General features: G+C 41.3%; 3 protein-coding genes and 1 pseudogene across 3 annotated transcripts; 2 read left to right on the top strand and 2 right to left on the bottom strand.

Annotated features, from left to right (window-relative positions):
- Positions 1–577: 577 nt before the first annotated feature.
- LOC106416366 (phenolic glucoside malonyltransferase 2-like) lies at positions 578–5267 on the top strand. Its single transcript, XM_048761310.1, has 5 exons — positions 578–837; positions 909–1642; positions 1797–1912; positions 1978–2032; positions 3705–5267. Exon 5 carries the CDS (start codon positions 3783–3785, stop codon positions 5172–5174), a length of 1392 nt encoding a protein of 463 aa, XP_048617267.1. The 5' UTR covers positions 578–837; positions 909–1642; positions 1797–1912; positions 1978–2032; positions 3705–3782; the 3' UTR covers positions 5175–5267.
- Positions 5268–5387: 120 nt separating this feature from the next.
- LOC106416666 lies at positions 5388–6997 on the bottom strand (annotated as a pseudogene).
- Positions 6998–12390: 5393 nt separating this feature from the next.
- LOC106416739 (probable polygalacturonase At1g80170) lies at positions 12391–14689 on the top strand. Its single transcript, XM_013857653.3, has 9 exons — positions 12391–12744; positions 12813–12941; positions 13029–13199; positions 13293–13313; positions 13388–13595; positions 13685–13766; positions 13841–13949; positions 14024–14140; positions 14222–14689. The coding sequence occupies exons 1-9, from the start codon at positions 12391–12393 to the stop codon at positions 14534–14536; spliced, it is 1506 nt and encodes a 501-aa protein (XP_013713107.3). The 3' UTR covers positions 14537–14689.
- A 425-nt stretch (positions 14690–15114) lies between these two features.
- On the bottom strand, positions 15115–20136 carry LOC106355434 (PH, RCC1 and FYVE domains-containing protein 1). Its single transcript, XM_048761309.1, has 9 exons — positions 19766–20136; positions 19467–19553; positions 19194–19283; positions 19001–19087; positions 18812–18925; positions 16700–18730; positions 16069–16215; positions 15553–15986; positions 15115–15458 (listed from the first exon to the last, which is right to left on the bottom strand). Exons 1-9 carry the CDS (start codon positions 19811–19813, stop codon positions 15335–15337), a joined length of 3162 nt encoding a protein of 1053 aa, XP_048617266.1. The 5' UTR covers positions 19814–20136; the 3' UTR covers positions 15115–15334.
- Between the last annotated feature and the right edge of the window lie 207 nt (positions 20137–20343).

Here is a 20343-nt window from a genome sequence, read left to right as displayed (position 1 = left end):
GAATTGGATTATCACACTAAAACCTATCCGCATAGGCAAAAAACTATCTGGATTATATGTCATGATCGAGAGAGGAAGGAACTAAAAGAAGAACAGAAGTCACGGACAAGAAAGTTCCTGCGCAAGAGGACGAAATAGCTTTGCGAGATTATAAAAATAGCCATCTCGGTGACATCAATGACTCCAGATGTTTTTGAGGAGGCTTCTAAGAGCATCAGCAATGCCATAACCAGGTAAGTTTTTTAGATTATTTTATTATTTTAATTTTTTTCTCTGCTTAAAAAAAATAAAAGAATAATAAAAAAAGAGCCAATCGCGGGTTTTCACATGGCGATGGGACCCGCGCACAGTAACGAGTCTGTCGGAAAATTGGTCCTTAACTAGAGACTGCAAGAGACTAATTTGGCACAGATTCTTAAATTTTAAGGACCCCACAAATTATTATAATAACTTAATGCTAATGATTCTTTGTTAAGAATCATTGTTGCTCTAATACCATCATTATCGCTGATCCTTAATAGGGGTTTTTAGCTAAATGAGTGATTTAATTAAATCAAAAATAAATATAATTATAGTTACCGATCCCTTAGTAAAGGATTTTGGCAACCGATCCTTAATAAGTCGTCGTCTTCGTCGACAGCCAAGGATGGACGGAGATCGCCGGATCTGACTCGTTCCGGCGGGAGTTTGTTATGGCTCTCGAGTTCTACACGATGGTGCTGGAGTCCCGGAGATTCGGCGGCTCCGGGATGAGGTCGATGCAACTTTCACGACTATCGATGCTTTCTGGCTTTCTCTCTGTAATCTCTTCTCCCTCCTTCTCGCCTCCATCTTCAGGTACTGTATATACGTTTTCTTCTTTCTTGTTCCTTCCTCTGTTTTTTGATTAATGGGCTTTGTTTTATTAGAGTTTATTCAGACAAAGAGACAAGCTTGACCGTGGTTAAGACTCACAACAACAGCAACAACTCAAGCGAGTCCTCTGATGATGGGAGTTTTCTGGTTTCGATCAGCAAGAGATGCGATTATTTATCCGACAAAAGCATCATTTGTTATGTAGAAGAACCTAAAGCTTTCCGCTTTGTTTTTCATGATTATTACTCCTCTCCTATACAAGAGAAGATGAAGATGATAACTTTCTCTGATGAATCGAACACGAGTTTTGTTCTCGAGAAACCGTTTGTAGTTGAGGACAACAAGTTGAAGATATCACTGTCGGAAGGTTGTTTTATAAAGGAACACGTGAAGGAAGAGATGTTGATTTACAAGTTCATGAGTTGTGGTGTCTTTATGTTGGTTTACGAGTTCATGAGTTGTGGTGTCTTAAAAGGACTATTAGCTCACAAGCGATCATTTTCTATTAACATTCAGCTAATTATAGGCGCCGCTCATCGTTTCCTTTGGTTTCAAATGTTAATAGCAAATGATCTCTCAGTGTTATGTGCATGTTTAAAACGAGTGCTTATGTGTTGTTGCTGTTCTTGTTTCATGACAGAGAAGATTCTGGCAAAGGCAGCAGAGAAGTCGCAAGTGGTCCCTGGTGATAACATTTTGGGTTAACGTTGATGTTCTTATGACTCATGATATCTGTGGCCCTGGTGCTTTTGGTATCTTCAAGAGAGAGTTCGGTGACAAGGCTAAGGTAATGCATCCAGTGATCTCTTCTTTGCTCTGTTTCTTGTGGTAGTACGTAGCAGTTGGAAAGAGATTTAGTCGTTTTGAATCTTGCTATGATGATATTATCTTAGTTGTATCGTTATTAGAGCTTATTGTAATTTTTACTTTCCACGTTGAAGGTTTGGGATTCAGAGAAGATCGTTGTTATACCAGACCATTACATATTTACAACTGATAAGCGTGCAAACCGCAACGTGGACATTATGAGGGAGTACTGCAGGGAACAGAACATCAAGTATTTCTTGCTTGTGAATCCCTATCTTGCTTGCATGTGAATAAAGTTTCATTTCTCATCTGTAGGCTAATCCTGACTACAAAGGTGTTTGCACAAGAAGGTCATTGCAGGCCAGGAGAGGTAACAATCTCTCTCGCTGGATATGATTAGCTTTGTTTGGTTTGGTTCGGTTCTATGTGTTGTTGCTGTTACGATTAAAAAAAGTTAAAAATTTTTTTTTAAGAAACCCAAATTAAGAAACTACCATTGTAGTTCAAAAATCAGGTAATTTTTAATTAAGATCCTTAGCTAAAATTTATTAATTAAATAATCATTAAAGTATACTTAAGAGACCTTATGGGTTTTTAGGGATAATTATGCTCTTATGAATGTTAGTGTTAGCAAACAAATAATTATTTTTAAACAAATATATGGACTGCTCCTACAGCTCACTTTGTTTATGGAGACTAGCATTTGCGGAAGATTATCATTGGTTCTATATATTTGATCATAAAAAGGCAAGTATTTGCATATTTATACTCTCTTAGTGTTTGGATGAACACAAGACTATTGTAAGAATCTTAATATGCTTGCTCTTACAAAACTGAAGAACACATCCAAATATCTTTAGTCTTAGCACATGATCCTCACGTGCTCATAATAACCCACCTTTTATAACATCTTCGGGCTTAGACAAAGTGTTGCAATACTCCTGGGCATCTCTAAAAGACACTCTATAATTTCAAATATTAAATTTTTTGCTCTTCAAAAAGAAACTTCAAAACTTCAAATTTAAAGTTTTAATAAATGAAATTCTATATTTGAAGTTTCATTATTCAAAACTTCAAATTTTGTTTACATTTTGGTCCCTATAATTAAATATCACATTTATAATTCTTATGTATTTTCTCATTTATCATTTAAACCTTAAAAATTTCATATCTCATAACAATTGTAATTATTTTTATATATTTAAGTTTTACACATAACATTGAGTAAAAATTTAAAATAAGATTTAAAATATTTTACAACTAGATTTATACAACAACAATACAAAACAAACTTAACAACAAAACAACTTTTAAAATTTACATGAAAGCACAACTATTACACAAATTTAAAGATTACAACAATACTAATAGTAAGGTAAATTTGATTTGGAACCTCCAAAATCTCCAAAATATTGTTCAAACACATTTTGTGTCACCGAAAATGGTTGTTGTTGTTTTTGATGTCATTTTTGTACGATTATTTCTTGTTTAGATCGAATGTATTCACGAGTATTAATATCATTGTTCGATAGAAGCTAAGTGTTTTAGCAATATTTTATTTTACTCTTTTACTTTTTTTGTTCATATCTAATGTATTTACAAGTATTAAGATCACCCGATTTCAACAATTTTATCTTGTAATCTACAAATTAAAAATGAAGAGAGTCATTTTTTACTTCGAAATGCACTAATTGATCATATATACATTACATAAATATTTTTATGGAATAATATGTTATTTTTCTTGAAGTTTAATATTAATTATGTTATTTCTATTTAAATTTATATTTTAATATAACATTTTATTAATTGATACTCTTGTAATATTTTTATATATGTACTAGTTATTTATAAAAGTTTTATGAGTTTAAATTAATTATAACAAATATAAAGACCATAATATAAAATACAAATAGTTTTGAAGTTAAAATTGAAATTTTGATCTAGGAGAAGAACCCTTTTAAAACTTCTATATTCAAATATAGAGTTTTCTAAACTTCCAAAAATTTTGAATGTCTTTTATTTTTTAAACCAAGTTTCAGATTTCTTCGTGATGAATCATATCCAACATTTATAAAGGATCGTGTCGAGTATTGGATCTTCTGTTCCATCACCACCAAATGACAATACACGTCGTTGAGGTTTCCCGAGTCACCCCCGCTCCTGACTCGGACTCGGTCCTAAACTCAGCCAACTCACTCACCATCCCGTTGACTTTCTTCGATCTACCATGGCTAGTGATCAACCCCGCCAAGCGAGTCTTCTTCTACAGACTCACCGAGTCGACTCGCGAGCATTTCCGCTCCTCCATCCTCCCTAAGCTCAAGCTCTCCCTTTCCCTCGTCCTCCGCAACTACCTCCCTCTCTCCGGCCGCCTCATCTCCCACCCAAACGAGCCCAAACCGAGCATCGTCGTCTCTCCAAACGACGTCGTTTCGCTAACCATCGCTGAAACCGACGCAGACTTCTCTCTTCTCTCCAGCTACGGACAACGTCCAGCTTGGGAGTTGCACACTCTCATACCCGAGCTACCTGTTTCCGATGACTCAGCAACCGTCTTATCCCTTCAGATCACGTTGTTCCCGGGCCAAGGATTCTCCATCGGCGTCGCCGCACACCACGCCGTTTTAGACGGAAAAACGTCAACCATGTTCGTCAAAGCTTGGGCTCACACGTGCAAACGAGAGAACACAGTCGTCGCCCCTCTACCGGAGACTCTAACTCCGTCTCTCGATCGGTCGCTGATCAAAGATACAACCGGACTCGATGAGCAGATGCTCAAGATCGTGAGATCTCTCAACGACGGCGGCAGAATCGCCGGGAGCAGAAGAAACCTGAGTTCTATTCCCGCTTGGGAGCGGGGAGACGACGGCGTCTTCGCCACGCTCGTGCTGTCGCGCGGCGACGTCGAGAAGCTCCGGGAGCGAGTCAAGAACGAGTCGCCAGATCCGAGTCAGCTTCTTCACCTGTCCACTCTCGTCGTCGCCTACGCTTACGTGTGGACGTGCCTCGTGAAGGCGCGCGGAGGAGACATGGAGAGGCCCGTGAGTCTCCTATTCGTCGCGGATTTCAGAGAGCGGCTCGATCCGCCGCTTCCGGCGACTTACTTCGGGAACTGCATGTTTCCGGCGGGTTGCTTCAACAGCAAGACGGCGGGGGATTTTTCTGGAGAGGGAGGTTTTGTAGCGGCGGTGGAGATGCTCAGCGGTTTGGTGAAAGGGTTGAGTTCAAGGAAGATAGAGACTATAGCGGAAGAATTCAAGATTGGTTTTGATTGCGTGGGTGTGACGTCACAGTTGGGGTCGTTAGCCGGGTCGACCCGGTTGGGTGTATACGAGTCGGATTTCGGGTGGGGAAAACCCGTTAAAGTTGATATTGTCTCCATTGAAAGAAACACAATCTCAATGGCAGAGAGACGTGACGAATCAGGTGGCATCGAACTCGGACTGTGCATGAATAAGGCTGAAATGGACATTGTCCTTGCTTTGTTCAACAGTGGTTTACAGAACTAAACTCTGTTTTGTCTCCTACAGAATTTCAAATAATGTTAAGTTGCTTCTTGTTTCTTGTGATACTTTGGTTAGAGCATCTCCAAGTCCTTATGATTATTAAATTTTTTTTTTTTTTAGAATAGTTAAAGGATTCTAATCAAAATAGAATGTCCAATAGTGTTTTCTAATTTAGAGTCATTAGGAATAAAAAAAAAAAAAAAAATTTAAAACATGTAATATGATCAAATGTGTATGGAAGATTTCTCAATCTTTTTTAAAGTATGCTGTTATGAATGAGCGTTACCAATTTCCCCATCAAAACTAAAGTTTCCAAACTCAGACAATGAGACTGACAAAACAGAAATCGACAAAGCAGTAACAAAAAATAGAAATCGAAAGGTCATTCTCCCCTGGAACTTCTCTTCTCTCTGTCAAAAACCAAAAATTCTCAGACCATTGCAGCAGCTTAAGGGCTCTGAGTAGCAAATCCATTGGCTTCTACATGACCATTCTGCTTAGCTTCAACCACTTCTTCTTCTTCACTCTCAGTTTCATCATTGTTCCCATTCTTGAGCACATTTGCCAGCTTCAGCCCTTCCTTGTTCTCCATCTTGTCGCACAGCTTCCTCAGCTGCTCGGTGTTTAGCGACATGCAGAGATCCTCCACGTATGCAACAGAGATGCCAAGCAGACGCTGGGACAGAACAGGTGCAGAGAGAGTCCTGAGCCGACTCCGTTCCTTGGAACGAAGCTTCTTCTCCTTCTCCTTGTTTTTTCTTTTGCTGCTGAGCAGCCTCTGCAGCGAGTTTAGCTTCCTCTTCTTTTCTCCTCTTCTCTTCCTCGATAGCTGCAGCAGCTTCTTCCTCCAGCTTCTTCTTGGCCATAACTTTTTCATCCTTCTTTGCCTGCTTCTTCGCCTTCTCCTCCTCCTTCCTCTTCACTATCCTCGGGTCCTTCTTATAAGCGTTGTCCACAAGAGTCCTTATCCGAGCGTACTCCTCCTTTCTAGCCTTCTGTGTTTTCCTCGCGTTCTCTCTCTCCATCCACCTCTTCTCCTCGCGAGAATCCGCCTCCTCGAGATCGTGCTCCTCCTCCTCGGGAAACTCTCTCCAGCTCTTGAAAGCGTACCAGAAGTTGTAGTAGCTATCAACCTCTTTCACCGGCGTGTTCTCATCTCCCAGATCAGGCACACGAGTGTTAACAGACCACCTCGCGTTCCTCTTGAACGCTGGACCAAACACCTTAAAGAAGTCATTCTCCCCTGGGTTCCTGATCTCTGTAAATCAAAACCTCTCATCAACACTATCTCTAACAAGTGATCAATCAATCAGTTACACACAAACGACTCATAGAGATTCAAAGATTTTGACTTTTGCCTCAAACGTTGAACCCAACATCAAAAGACAGGAACTTTGAGAGGACTAACTAACCTGATAAGTTTTTGTCACCGACGACAAGGCCGTGAAGGGAAGACCAAACGAGAGCATCGTAGACGAGTTTCTGAACAAACCCATCGTCGAACTTTTCGAAATCGAGGATGGGTTTCGGGGATTCCATCGTTAGTGAGCTCAGACACCTTAAAGGTGCAGGCTTTCTCAGATTTAAAGGGCACTGGATAAGGAAGCTTCTTGGAAAGAGAGATGTAGGAGAAGACAAAGTAGTAGTGGCAATGAAAGTGGAGGAGGAAGAATAAGACAGGGGAGAGCAGCCACCGACCATTTGCTCCCATCTTCGAAGGAGAGTGACGGAGAAAGAAAGACCACAGAGAGAGAAACTACAGAAAACGCTAAAACGAAGAAGACCACGTCAACAAGGATTCATTCATTTTATTCCTTAATTAGGGACTGCTCCTTAGATTATTTAGGTTTTATATTATTATTGTATTGGTATTTGCTTAGGATTATGTGCTAAGGATTCATTTAAATCCTCCGTTGCGGATGGTCTTATTATAACGAACTTTATTTACGAAATCAAGCATTTGAGGAAGATTATCATTAGTTTTTGGATGAATGAGCTAGGCGTTGAAACAATCTTGCAATCATATATTAAATCTCTTAGGAAACAAAAAATTATAACAACAACTTTTCTTATTAGCTTTAAAAACTATTCAAAACTAAAGCTCTCAATGTTTCTCTCTTAGATCATATGAAACACATCTCCATTACACCTATATTTATATGAAAGACAATTCCCTTTAACATGTGGATATAGAAAACACCAACCTAACCTAAGTAGAAACTTATTTTTCTTATTTCTAGGTTTCCTTATTGTGTTTATCTTAACATATTAAACATCTAATAATATGTTAAGTTTCCAGAAGCTTGGAATTATCCAACAATATATTGCCCACAATGTTACTGCTAATACTTTGATACTTTTAGAAGATTGAAACACTTTTTTTTTTTTAAACACTAAACTTGCATTAATTTGAAAGAGTTTAGGCCCTGTAGGGAGCTGGTACAACAGACGCATTTAACAAGGCTTGCTTTGCCAGAGCATCAGCTTCCTTGTTATATGTACGTCGAATCCAAGAGATAGAAAAATGTTCAAAAGCCGAAGACAAGCTGATAATATCAGCTAAGATACCATACAGTTCTGCGATCGGAGTCCCTGATTTCAGAGCGTTGAAGAGGATTAGAGAATCCGTATTGCAGTGTAGCCGCCTAGTGTCCCTGGCGACATAGTCCGTCATTGCCTCTCTCAGTGCTAGTCCTTCCGCTACGAGTGGGGAAGCAACGAAGTAACAATGTGACATTCGTTGTGTAGTGGAGTTGTCCTCTCTGATGGTCCATCCTAATCCCGCTGTTCTCCGGTCTGCTTGCCACGCTGCGTCTGAATATACCACGGTTGTGTGCGGTGGTCTTGTCTCTCTAGGTAGAGGAGTCGGTGTAAGGGTTGGAGTCTTGACCTGTTCAGAGAGCCATTCCCTTGCTGCGCTTATGGCCGATGAGATGACTTCCTCGGGTGATGACTGCTTGTTGTTGAAGATCAGATTATTGCGCGCGAGCCAGATACCCCAAAGAATCCACGGAGCAAGTTGCCCTGAAACCCCCGAAGGTGGGAGACACTCTAGAGTACACAGAGAATGCCAGCAGGAAGCTAAATCTACCAGTCCTCTAACATCAACACTTTGTGAGAAAGGAGCGAGGCTCCATACTTTTTGAGCGAAGTTGCATTGAAGAAAAAGATGATTGGTAGATTCAGTGGTGTTACATAGATTGCATAGGGTCGAGTTTGTTATGTTGCGGGCAGCAAGATTGCTTCCTACCGGGAGTGCCGCACAAAAGACCTTCCATAGAAACAACTTGACTTTCGGGGCAGTTTCTATCTTCCAGATATATCGAACCCAGTTGATGTCAGTAGCCAGGGGGTCTTCTAGATTAGCGTTCTGCTCCTTCAGGGCCGTTTCATATCCTGAGCGAGTCGTGTACTCTCCAGAGGTGGTGCCTAGCCATATCAGTTTGTCCGGAGCCCCGGTTTTACTTGGTTTCAAGCTTAGAATAGTCTCTTCCTCCTGCGGTAAAACTCGTCTAATTTCCTCTATGTTCCAGTCTTGCCTGTTCGGTTGGAGCAAGTGACCGACTTTCATGTTTAGCTGCTCAAGAGGAGGTGGTCCCATTGGTCGTCTCTTTTCCTCAAGACTCAGCCATGGCGCTTCCCATATGTTGATAGATTCTCCGTTTCCAACAACCCAACCAGTGTTTTTCAGTATGAGGTCTCTGCCTATCATTAGCCCTCGCCATCCATGTGACTCCACAGCTTTGTTTGATGCTTCGAGGAAAGATGAATTTCCAAAGTACTTCCCCTGCAGAATGCGACTGAGTAGGCAGGAGGGGTTATGGATCAGTCGCCAACTCACTTTGGCCAGGTAAGCGTCATTGAAACTCTCAAAGTCCCTGAATCCTAGGCCTCCTTTGTCCTTTGGTTGAGTCATCTTAGTCCAGGAAACCCAATCAATCTTTTTCTTTCCATCTTTGTCGTCCCACCAAAATCTCGTTACCGCTGATTGGATTCGAGTGATGAGAGATTTTGGGAGCTTGAAACACGTCATGGCGTGGGACGGGATAGGAGAAAGGACACTGTTGAGCATCACCATTTTACCCGCTGCGGATAAGTGCCTTTTCGACCAACTGCTTGCCTTGATCTTTATTCTGTCCACTATGGATGTGAAAAGATCCCGTTTTCGTCGACCAAAAACCTCGGGTAAACCAAGATATTTCCCGGTGCCACCTTCTTTTTGGATTTGTAGACAGTCCTTGATCTGTGTCTTGACGGAGTTTGGCGCTCTTCGAGAGAAAGTAATGGAGGATTTGCTGGTGTTGATTGATTGACCGGATGCTGTCTCATAGCTAGTCAAGATCGATTGCAAGGCGGTTGCATTTTCCGGATCGGCCTTGAGAAAGAACATTGTGTCGTCCGCAAAGAGAAGGTGATTTATCCTTGGACTCTCATTTGCCACTCGAATGCCGGTCAGCCGACCAGCTTCTTGAGCTCTATTACAAAGTCCCGAGAGCACCTCACTACACAAGATGAAGATGTATGGTGAGAGTGGGTCACCTTGTCGGATACCCCTACTCGGTTTAACTCTTCCTCTAGGCGAGCCGTTGATGAGGAAGGCGTAAGTAACAGAAGAAACACATTCCATGATCCATGAGATCCATCGATGATGAAATCCAAGTCTTTCAAGAACAAGCTGGATAAACTCCCACTCCAATCTGTCATAAGCTTTACTCATATCCGTCTTGACAGCCATAGAGACCCGCTGCTCCGCTTTAGAGGTTTGGAGGTAGTGGAGAACTTCATGGGTGATCAAGACATTATCTGCAATTGCTCTTCCCGGAACAAAGGCGGATTGAGTTTCTGAGATGATTTCCGTGAGTAGAGGTTGCAGTCGCTTTGTCAAGATCTTAGAGATAATCTTGTAGTAGACGTTGCATAATGCTATCGGTCGATAGTCCGTGACTGCTTGCGGCCCAGTAACTTTTGGGATGAGTCGGATAAAAGTCGCGTTAATCTTCGCTGGGAGCTTACTGGTTTCGAAAAACTCTTGCACTTCTTTGACAATATCAGTTCCAATGGAATCCCAATTGGTCTGAAAGAATCCCGAGGAGAATCCATCCGGACCTGGTGCTTTATCCGCATGGATTGAGTAGGTAGCCGCTTTAATCTCCTCAGCGTTTGGTATTGATATCAGCCTTTCATTCTCCTCCGCTGATACTTTTGGTTGCAAGGCAAGCTCAACTATTTCTTTTCTTTCTCCCGGGGAACTTGTGAAGAGGTTCTGGAAATACCGGACAATCACTTGAGCGATCTGCTCCTCTCTATAGACTGGATTTCCCTCTTCATCTTCAATGACAGAGAAGCTGTTAGCTCTTTTCCTGTTCTTTGTGGTCGCATGGAAAAATCCGGAGTTCCGGTCTCCCAGCCTGAGCCAAAGCAGTCTACTCCGCTGGCGCCAATAAGCTTCTTCGGCCTGGTATGCGCTTTTGAGTTCGGTGGTGATTTTGTGGATCAGTTGGACGTCATTGACTCTGCTGGTTTGGGCTTCCTCCAATTCTAGCTTCTTTTGCGAGATCACGAGTCTGCTATTTGTCTGCTTCGTCTTGTTCCATTTGGAAATTGCTCCTCGTACTAAAGCGATCTTCTTCGAGACTGTCTGATGTCGAGCTTCAGACCATACAGACTTAATAAGCTCTGTTACTTCCGGGTTATCCTTCAGCCTCCTATCGTATCTGAAGATGCCCTTGTGTTTCTTATTTCCCGGTTCAAAAACAGATATAAGCGGCTTGTGGTCTGATCCCTCGTAGGGGAGGTATACACATCTTGCTGTCGGGAAAAGCTCTGCCCAGCTTGTGTTTGCAGCTGCCCTGTCTAAACGGCAGCGGACTAGATGGTCTCCACGCTTGCCTCGCCAAGACAAAAAATCCCCTGAGTGCGGAATGTCAAATAGGTCTCCCTCCGCATAGAAGGTTCTCAAGTCTGAGAATGATCCTTCTGGTCTTTCGGTTCCGCCAGTCTTCTCGTCGTTGTTGAGTAGGTCGTTAAAATCGCCAGTGATGAACCATGGTTGGTCTCTAGCATTTGATAAATCTATCAGCTGGTCCCATATCGCTCTCCTCTTGATTCTATCAGTGTTCGCATACACAAAAGTCGCATAAAAAATTTTCCCTTCAACTTCCATACAAGTATCCAGTACATTAGTTGTAACATCTAGAACTTCTAGCTTGATTTCCTGTTTCCAAATTAGAGCGAGGCCTCCTGCGCCATGTCCTGTCGGAGCTACTAGTTCATAGTACTCATAATTCAAGCTCTCCAACTTCTCGAGGACAAAGGCGTTGGGGTTTTTTGTTGATTGAAACACTTTCAAATTGCGAGTTTTCTATTTTTTTATAGTAGGAGTATCAGAAGTGGAATTTGTCAATAGTGATAGTGAAAATATGTTCAATGATTATTCTCCGGAAATGACTTTCTTTGGCTTCTAGAGGCAACATCATCTTCAAATTCTTGGACCTTATCACCAAACAATTCAAAGTTGTCTTGACATGAGGATGTAGTTATCTACAAAACAAAGTACACAACATAAGTTATAAACCTACCATCAGTCACATTCTACCTACCACTCTCATTCAACAATCATTTGAAGTTAGATTCTAAGCAACTTGAAGCACACAATCTTCAAATCCCACTGCCACAAAAAAACCCTGGACCATACATATTCATTGTAGAAGCCAATTCAGAACATGATTTCATACATACAACTGATATGGAAGGCATGACACAGTTTGCGTGTTATGCCAACTGCCAACTACTTGTCTGAGACAGTTGTTTATGATTCTCGTTAAAAAGAAGATAGAATCCATTAGAAAGCTCACCTTTTCAATCTATCTGCAATGAGAACAAGTACACAAGTACAACAAACTCGTTAACCTAGTACTTCTATATATTTTGCTATGGAAAACAACATCTTGAGGTTTAGGTATAAAAAAAGCGCAAAGCTTTCTGGTCCTTCTTTCTAGATTTGTCTTCTAGATTCCAGGGGACCAATATTCACAACTATGTTGACCAAGAAAATCTGTGTAGAGGTTTTGGAGTAAAGCAAAAGAAGTGGAAAGGCACATGCCTTGTGCTTTAAGTTTAGATGTGTTGAAAAATAAGAGTTTTTTCTTCATTTACTTTTAAGCCAAGCCAATACAAAACTCACAAATGTCCTTAATTAGTCCGCTTATAAATCCAAACAATGTATCATCTACTACAAACCAAACATGTTTGCATAGAATCTCATTACTTAACTATACAGAAAAAAATCTTTCTCGATCGTTGCGTTTTCTTAAAGAATAAGATGGATAGGCTCTTCATTTTGTCTCTCTTGGCTCTGTTAATGGTGACTTCTTATCGAGCTGCGGGAGAAACATCTTATAGGGAGCTTGACATTCTTGGAGAGCTTGAGAACCTTGATGTACCTCAGGATGATATTGACGATGACGTGACGTTCTTTGATTTCTCTTTGTTTACTAGCCAATTTTCTGGTAAGAATCTGGTGAATGTGGATAGCTTCGGTGCAGCTGGAGATGGAGTTTCTGACGATACTCAGGTGCGTTTGACATATTTATATGCTCCAAAACCTCCACTAGTCTGATGCAATGCTCTTCTTATAATCAGGCATTTGTAAGTGCATGGAAGATAGCCTGCTCTGCACCAAGATCCGTGTTACTGGTTCCACAAGGACGTAGCTATTTAGTAAATGCAACCAAATTCAATGGTCCATGTCAAGAAAATTTGATTATTCAGGTTATCTCTTAACATTTTAAAATTCTTTTTGAGATGATACATATTACAATATTGTCTTATGCATATTTTAAAACTTGATTTTTATAGATTGATGGAACAATCGTTGCACCAGATGATCCCAGCCAATGGAACCCTAGATTCCAAAGGGTTTGGCTCGAGTTTTCCAAACTCCAAGGAGTTATATTCCAAGGAAATGGAGTCATTGATGGTTCTGGTACCAAATGGTGGGCTGCTTCTTGCAAGAAGAACAAGTCAAACGTAACATCTTCTTCTATAACACAACTTGAACATTACTTCTAGTTCTAAACTGAAAAAAAATCTGACACATATCTTTCTTGTTTTGTCTTATAGCCTTGCATAGGTGCACCAACGGTATGATTTTGTTTCTCCTTTTGGTGTTCATCTACCATTAATTTTCTGTTCAACTAAGCTCTTGATATATACAGGCACTAACTATAGAATCAAGTTCAAATGTGTATGTGAGAGGCCTAACAATCCGGAACAGCCAACAGATGCATTTGATCATAGCTCGGTCAAACACTGTTAGAGTCTCTAGAGTTATGGTCACATCTCCAGGAGACAGTCCAAACACTGATGGAATCCACATTACTGCATCAACTAATGTTATAGTCCAAGACTGTAAAATCAGCACAGGTTCTTCCCCAAATCCTATACTAAACTGTTATGATAGATAATTTTAAACTCATAATATTATACCACTTTAAAAAAAACTTGATAAACAGGAGATGATTGTGTCTCAATTGTGAATGCAAGCTCGAGGATAAAGATGAAGAAAATATACTGTGGACCAGGGCATGGAATCAGGTAAACCATCTCTATCTAACCTTGTCAAACCAAACACTTTTTTCAAGATTCTTATATGCATTCTTGTTCTTTAGCATTGGAAGCCTTGGAAGAGGAAACTCGACAGCAACTGTCTCAGCTATTGTGTTAGACACTGCTGTTTTAAAGAACACAACTAATGGTCTAAGAATCAAGACATGGCAGGTAACATCTCAATTCTTGATTCTTGTTTATTTGATACTTTTGGTTCCTGAGAACTATGATGATCTTCAAAACAGGGTGGTAATGGTTACGTAAAGGGTGTACGTTTTGAGAACGTAGAGATGCATGACGTTGCAAATCCCATTATAATCGATCAATTCTACTGTGATTCACCATCAACTTGTCAAAATCAGGTTTCTTTCTTCTTCACGAAAACCATCGACTCAAGATGAGATCAAGAATCTTTGCTCATTTGTTTTTATTTTATTTTGCAGACATCGGCAGTTCATATAACGGAGATAATGTACAGAAACATAACCGGAACCACAAAAAGCAAAAACGCCATCAAGTTTGCGTGCAGTGACGCAGTTCCTTGCAGCCACATTGTTCTCAACAACGTCAATTTGGAAGGCAATGATGGAAAAGTAGAAGCATATTGCAACTCAGCTGAAGGGTTTGGTTATGGAGTGGTTCATCCCTCTGCTGATTGTCTGGATTCACATGACAATAAGGGCTTGGACCAAACTCCGTATTTGTCAGAAACTGTTTTGGTCGGTGAAGATGCTAAAAATGCTCACGACGAGCTTTAACATAGCTGTACGCATTCATCGTAGCACTAACATATATTTAGCTTCTAAATGAAGCGAATACAATGAGATTGACAAGCATTGTGGTATTTGATATACAGCAAATAATCTAATATGTATTATTAAAAAGAATGATTACTTAGTTTTGTCTGAGAACTTTTAGGACAAGGGTAAGCTCTCTCTTTCTCTCTCTCTCCCTCTCTCTGTTCATCATCTAACCATATCAAAAACCAAACTCAAATCATGTTCTTTCCTCATACATGAAATAGAGAAACTGAGGCTAGACAAATTATCCGATGTTTTTATCCATATTATTCAAAATTACCCAAATAAATCAGAGCCGAATTGGATCCAATTTTTTTTTGGATATTAACCGGTTTTCAACTTTGCTAACCGAAACAAACCGAAAACCAAAATAACTCAACCAAAACTGAACGAATTCAGATATTAACTGTACGCCCAGACCTAATCTATCCATATAAAAAACCAAACTCACAAATCAGAATCAATGAAAAATTCAGAATCTTCTTTCCTCATACATGAAATAGAGAAACTGAGGCGCACTGTGGTAGATAAACAAATAGCCAAAACGATGATAACTAGAAAAGAGAAACTGAGTGCAGTGTAGTCAAGAAAAACCTAAACATCATGAAGTTAGCACATACATCAGACTGGAGTTGATTAGTAATAAATTATCAAACTCACGACACACTCTTTGTAAACAACACAATAGATATTCTCTATAATATACAGTGCAAAAAGACCGCTTCCTATGCCTGTTGCTTTCGTTGTTTAGTTGGATCATGTCTGGAACTGTGATTGCACACTTGGTCTATCCGTACCACGAATGTTATACTTTTCGTATACTCTTTCTCGGTTCTCTGTCCACCATGCCTCTGCTTGTTGTTCCTTGAATCTTCTCCGGCTGCAAACAAACAAAAAAACACATTGTTCTTTATCTAATCTCTACAATGCATTGGAGAGATAAGAACTTGATATTGATTCTAACAAAATGTTACCTAAAGCGCACACGTTTGAGATCTCTGGTTCCATCTCCTAAGGCCAGTAGTGTGATATAAACACCAGGCTCATACTGTTCGATCCACTCAGCCTCCACTTGAGAGGCATTTGATGTTGCTACCGAGCTTCTCGAGTTTCTGCGAGTGTCACCATCTTCTGAGAAACCATTACTGATTCTAACACCGTCGCTTTGAAGCTCGTCTGTGTTTCTTGGCGACTGGGAGCTTCTCCAGAGTCCATTCATCGAACGTGAGGGAGGGGTCAAAGGCGATGTAAGAGGGGTGTCGCTCACTGAATCAGATCGTGATGAACGCTGTCCCTTTGCATTAGCAAAATGAATCCCGTTTTGCTCAAAACCTTTCAGCAAATTAGTTGTTCTTGCGGTCTCGGCTTCGTGAGCGCCAGGTGGTAGTAGCTTCACTATATCCTTCAGCTGGAAAGATCAAACTTAATCATGTTAATGGGAGTCACAGAGAGACGGTTTAAGAGAAGCATAGATAAGGAGTAATCAAGACCTGTGTTGTAAGAGATTTTATAACTTCTTTTGCAGCTTCTGATTTGGCGGATTCCTCTGATGCCTGTTTCATTGCTTCTTGTGCTTTCTTCAGAGACTTTTGGACTTCAAGTTCTTGGACCTCACATCTCTGCCTCAAGCTTTCGGCCTAGACAACATCAAAGCTTCTTTTAATAAAAAACAAACAATTTCGTATGAATTGAGTTTAAGGTAGGCCTGCTTATTTTGTCCGAACCGAACTGAAATTTTCGGTTCTCCGTTCAGTTTCGGTTTTGAGTTGGGTTTGGTTCGGTAGGATTTTGAAAAATTATTCAATTTGTTTTCGATATTCAGAAGAAAAAAAATTTACCAAACCGAACTAACTAAACTAACCAAAAATAACCGAATTTAACCCAAAAAAACGATTTTAACCAAAAATATCCTTTTTTTTTTGAAGTGTATACCGAATACTAACAGAAAACCAAAAATTTGTTATTTTCAGAACTAAAAGTAAAAACTGAAATTAACCGAAAACCGAACCGATTTTTTTCAGTTCACTTCGGTGGGATTGAGGCCGAACCGACTAAACCGAAACCGAAAATACTTGAACGAAACCGCGGGCCTAGTTTAAGGAATGTAGTGGACAAGTTTACCTGAGCACGCAATCTGACCACTTCCTGATTCAAAAGCTCATTAGTTTTCTTCAAACTCTCAGTTACACTAGTTGAAAAGCCAATACCAGCCATTGAAGGAATGGGAGTAACCGAACGAGTAGGACTAGATCTCCTCGAGAAAGGCGACACAGATCTAGAGTTCCCTCCAGATGGAGTTACTGCTACTGCAGGTTTTGGCGGCACACGCCGTAAGTCAGCCACATTACTCAAAGCATCCCTAAGCTGTAACAAAGGCGTCTGAGAAGTTCTGACAAGAGAGAACGTCTCCCCCTTCCTCCCTTGTCTAGCCGCCCTGCTATCCAGCTGCTTGATCAAATCAATCTTCGACGGTATTCCAGATTTCGCCAGCCTCAGCTCGGCTTTATCCAACCTGTCTTTGTTCTCCCCAGAAAGCCGCGGCATAACGCTGCTAGCTTCCGAGGCTTTGCTGAGTTTGGAGTAACACGAATCGCAGACGCGGTAAGGCTTCCCTGGATTAGGAGCCAGGGAAGCCTTCAGCGACTTCTTGGAGCTGCACGAGTGGCAGTGGACGAGACCACAGTTGTAACAGTTGTGACTCTTCTTCGTGAATCCGAACGCCTGCTTACAAGCTGAGCACTGAGTCTGCTCAGCGCCAGAAGCCCACTTGTGAAGACATATCGCCGCCGTGAAGTTTGCGCCGCACGCAATGTATTTCACATGTCTCTCTTTCAAAGCCTCAACTAGAGTCGGCGCGTTACGATCCTCCACATCTCCGTGACCTAGTCTCCCATTAGCACCTTTCCCCCAAGTAAAAACTTCGTTCCGAGATGTTAAAACCGCTACATGATAAGCTCCGCACGCTACTTCTTCAACAGAGTCGTTACTTGCTAAGCAAGGAAGCTTCCCATCAGCAGTGGGGTTCCCTAGCTGACCGTAGACAGTACTACCCATAGTGAAAACTTTACCAGATGTTGTTAACCCGACTGTTAAGCTATGTCCACACGCAACTTTGTGGAAATCATTGTCGATTAGAGATGATACACAAGTGGGTTTAAGACGAGTCTCGTTGTCTCCGTGACCGAGACGGCCCTTGTCGCCATCACCCCATGTGAAGAGCTTCCCTGATGAAACACTCGAACTGACTTCCACCACCGCAGCAGCGTGCCATACACCGCAAGCAACGGCAATAGTCTTCAAACCGGATAAAGACTTGACTTCCCTCGGGTAAAACACAGCTTCCCTGTCACCGTGTCCTAAAACACCAAACGTCCCATCTCCAAAAGTAAAAAGCTGTCCGGTCGATGTTATCAACGCAGTGTGCCACGGTCCGCATGACACCGAAGCGATCCGAAGACCTTCGAGAGGACCTGAGATTCTCTTAGGTATCCAGTGACTCACATCGGTGCCATGTCCCAAAAGCCCTGCGTTGTGCGTTCCGTCACCCCATGTGTATATCTCTCCGTTCATTGTAACGGCGCACGTGTGGAACTCACCACATGCGACAAAGTCAACGCTAGAAACAGCTAGAGACTCAACGAGCTGTGGGGGCCCACCAGTAACGTCTTTCCCCATCCCATGGCCAAGACGTCCTCCGGATTCTTCGCCCCATGTGAACACTTCGCCTTGCCTAGACACTAACGCAGCGTGCTTAACACCGCACGCTACTTGGTGTACATCTAAAACCACGTTGGACTCCAACGGCTTCGGGATCAGGACGTTAGACTTTGAACTAGCGTTCTTATCAGATGGAACTTCACCCCATAGATAGACATCACCTAGAGCGTCACGATCGTCTGGACCAGAGCCGTGGCTTGAAGTGGTGCTTTGAGCACTGGAGACACTAACGCGGAACACGTCTGTTGAAGGTCCTCGTACTGACATGTTCGGGCTGCCTGAGGGCACATGTGACCTTTCGGAACTGACGGAGTTCTCTGTTCTGATAGACTTTGAGAAGGCGGTTGAAGCGTAAGGAACGTCAACGCTGTTGAAATCTCGAGAGGCACACACCGAGCTGTTTGTAGGACTGCCTAATGTCAAGTCTCTGCTATCCTGAAAAAGAAAAAACTTCAGGAAAAAAATCCAAATAATACTGAAGGGGTTGGCTTTTAGGGGAATATTTATTTTACTTACAGCGATGGAGAGGCCGTCACTCCAGCCGTCGATTTTCGCGCGGCCGCCCTGACCAGATATTAGAGCTTTGAGGCCAGCTATCCACACCTCTGCCTCAACTTTGTCCTTGCAAATCTGAAAAACCAAGGCAACCTCTTTTCAGATACAGAGGCAGATAGTACAAGAGTGACTAAGTTATGATTCACAAACCACGTCAAGAGTCCGCTTCCTGTTGGAGTATATGAGAGAGAAAGATAAGTAGTCCTTGTCAGGGCGAAGGTAACGTTGGAAAACAGCCTGATAAATATAAACACATGATCAAAGTCATGATTAGTTAATAACAAAAAGACTGGCAATTTTAGCTGCTTGGGAAACAGAAAGTAGAATTTGAAGAGGAGGTTACAGTTCTTTGGCCTGGAACAATCTTAGATACAGTAGATAACTTCAAACGTTTTTCTCCACCATTTGAGATCCATATCAAAGACGTCTCATCCTGCAAAATAACATGTCCTAGACGGTTAAGCTATCACTTGCCTTAAAGCACTACTTGGATGGGTGAATCATAATAATTATAAACAAAGAACCTCTAAAGGCTTTGTAAATATCACAACACACAATTGTACATTTGGTCTAGTCTTCACCACTAGACCAAATGTGTGTTTGAAAGCATACTCACATTGGAGAGTCTAAAGGGACAGAACTTAGGCTTTCCTTTCCGACCATACTTCAAGAGTTGAGCTCCTTTCTTCAGAGCAATTAGAGCCTGCAAAATAAAGGCAGAGGCTTTTGAAGATCTTGTGTGAGAAAATACAAATTGGTTTAAAAATATAAATATAAAAATTCATCGTTTAGACAACAAATTACAACATTAAAATAAATCACATTTTTCAAAAAAACAGAATTGGACTCACATTTAGGACAAGCAACAAAGACAAAAGATCATGGGTTCATCAAGACATAGACATATGGAAGTACCTGTTCGATGTCTCGCTCGATGCTACCGTAGCTCACGAGATCAGCCATTCCATGAGAGAGAGGTTAAACCTAGATTCAGAAACCCTCTCCGATCGCAAAAGGGAGGAGCACCGTTCATCCTAAGCAAACAACACTAGGTGAAGTCTCCGCCTTTCTAACCATCAAATTCCGCTCTTTAACTTTCCCAATTCAAGTTTATATCTTCGCCGGAGCAGGGAAGAAGCGCCGTGAGAGACCGGCTAGAGAGAGAGAGAGAGAGAGAGAGAGCGCGCGCGCGAATGAGAGAATCAACTTCTTCCTCAAACCGGCAACGAAGCTAGTCTTTGCCGAGGAAATCTAAAAGCACGGACATACTCAAGGTTAGGGGTTTAAATAATTAACAAAAAAAATCAATCTATATTCCACATTTTATTAATTTTCTTTAATCGATTCATTTTGACAAAAAAAAAAATAACATTTATCATTTGAATTTCTTTTCTTTTGTACAATTTTTCAGACTAAAGAAAATGCAAAAAAAGGCAGACTTTCCTTGTAAATTAATATTATGGACGGGACCTCTATACTGTTTTCTTGTCTTA

The sequence above is a fragment of the Brassica napus genome, chromosome C6 (genome assembly GCF_020379485.1).
Source record: "Brassica napus cultivar Da-Ae chromosome C6, Da-Ae, whole genome shotgun sequence".
In the NCBI taxonomy this organism is placed as follows: domain Eukaryota; kingdom Viridiplantae; phylum Streptophyta; class Magnoliopsida; order Brassicales; family Brassicaceae; genus Brassica; species Brassica napus.
The sequence above is the reverse complement of the archived record's forward strand: the minus strand, read 5'-3'. Positions and strand labels throughout refer to the sequence as shown.

Bases quoted from the DNA above. Each gene is read 5' to 3' on its own strand.
- LOC106416739 (XM_013857653.3), top strand. From the start codon at position 12,391: ATGTATCATCTACTACAAACCAAACATGTTTGCATAGAATCTCATTAC. The intron at 13,314-13,387 runs GTATGATTTTGT...TGATATATACAG, and splicing joins CTTGCATAGGTGCACCAACG to GCACTAACTATAGAATCAAG. The intron at 13,596-13,684 runs GTTCTTCCCCAA...CTTGATAAACAG, and splicing joins AGACTGTAAAATCAGCACAG to GAGATGATTGTGTCTCAATT.
- LOC106416366 (XM_048761310.1), top strand. From the start codon at position 3,783: ATGACAATACACGTCGTTGAGGTTTCCCGAGTCACCCCCGCTCCTGAC.
- LOC106355434 (XM_048761309.1), bottom strand. From the start codon at position 19,813: ATGGCTGATCTCGTGAGCTACGGTAGCATCGAGCGAGACATCGAACAG. The intron at 19,284-19,466 runs GTGAGTATGCTT...GTTATTTTGCAG, and splicing joins GTCCCTTTAGACTCTCCAAT to GATGAGACGTCTTTGATATG. The intron at 18,731-18,811 runs GTAAGTAAAATA...TTTCTTTTTCAG, and splicing joins GTGACGGCCTCTCCATCGCT to GATAGCAGAGACTTGACATT.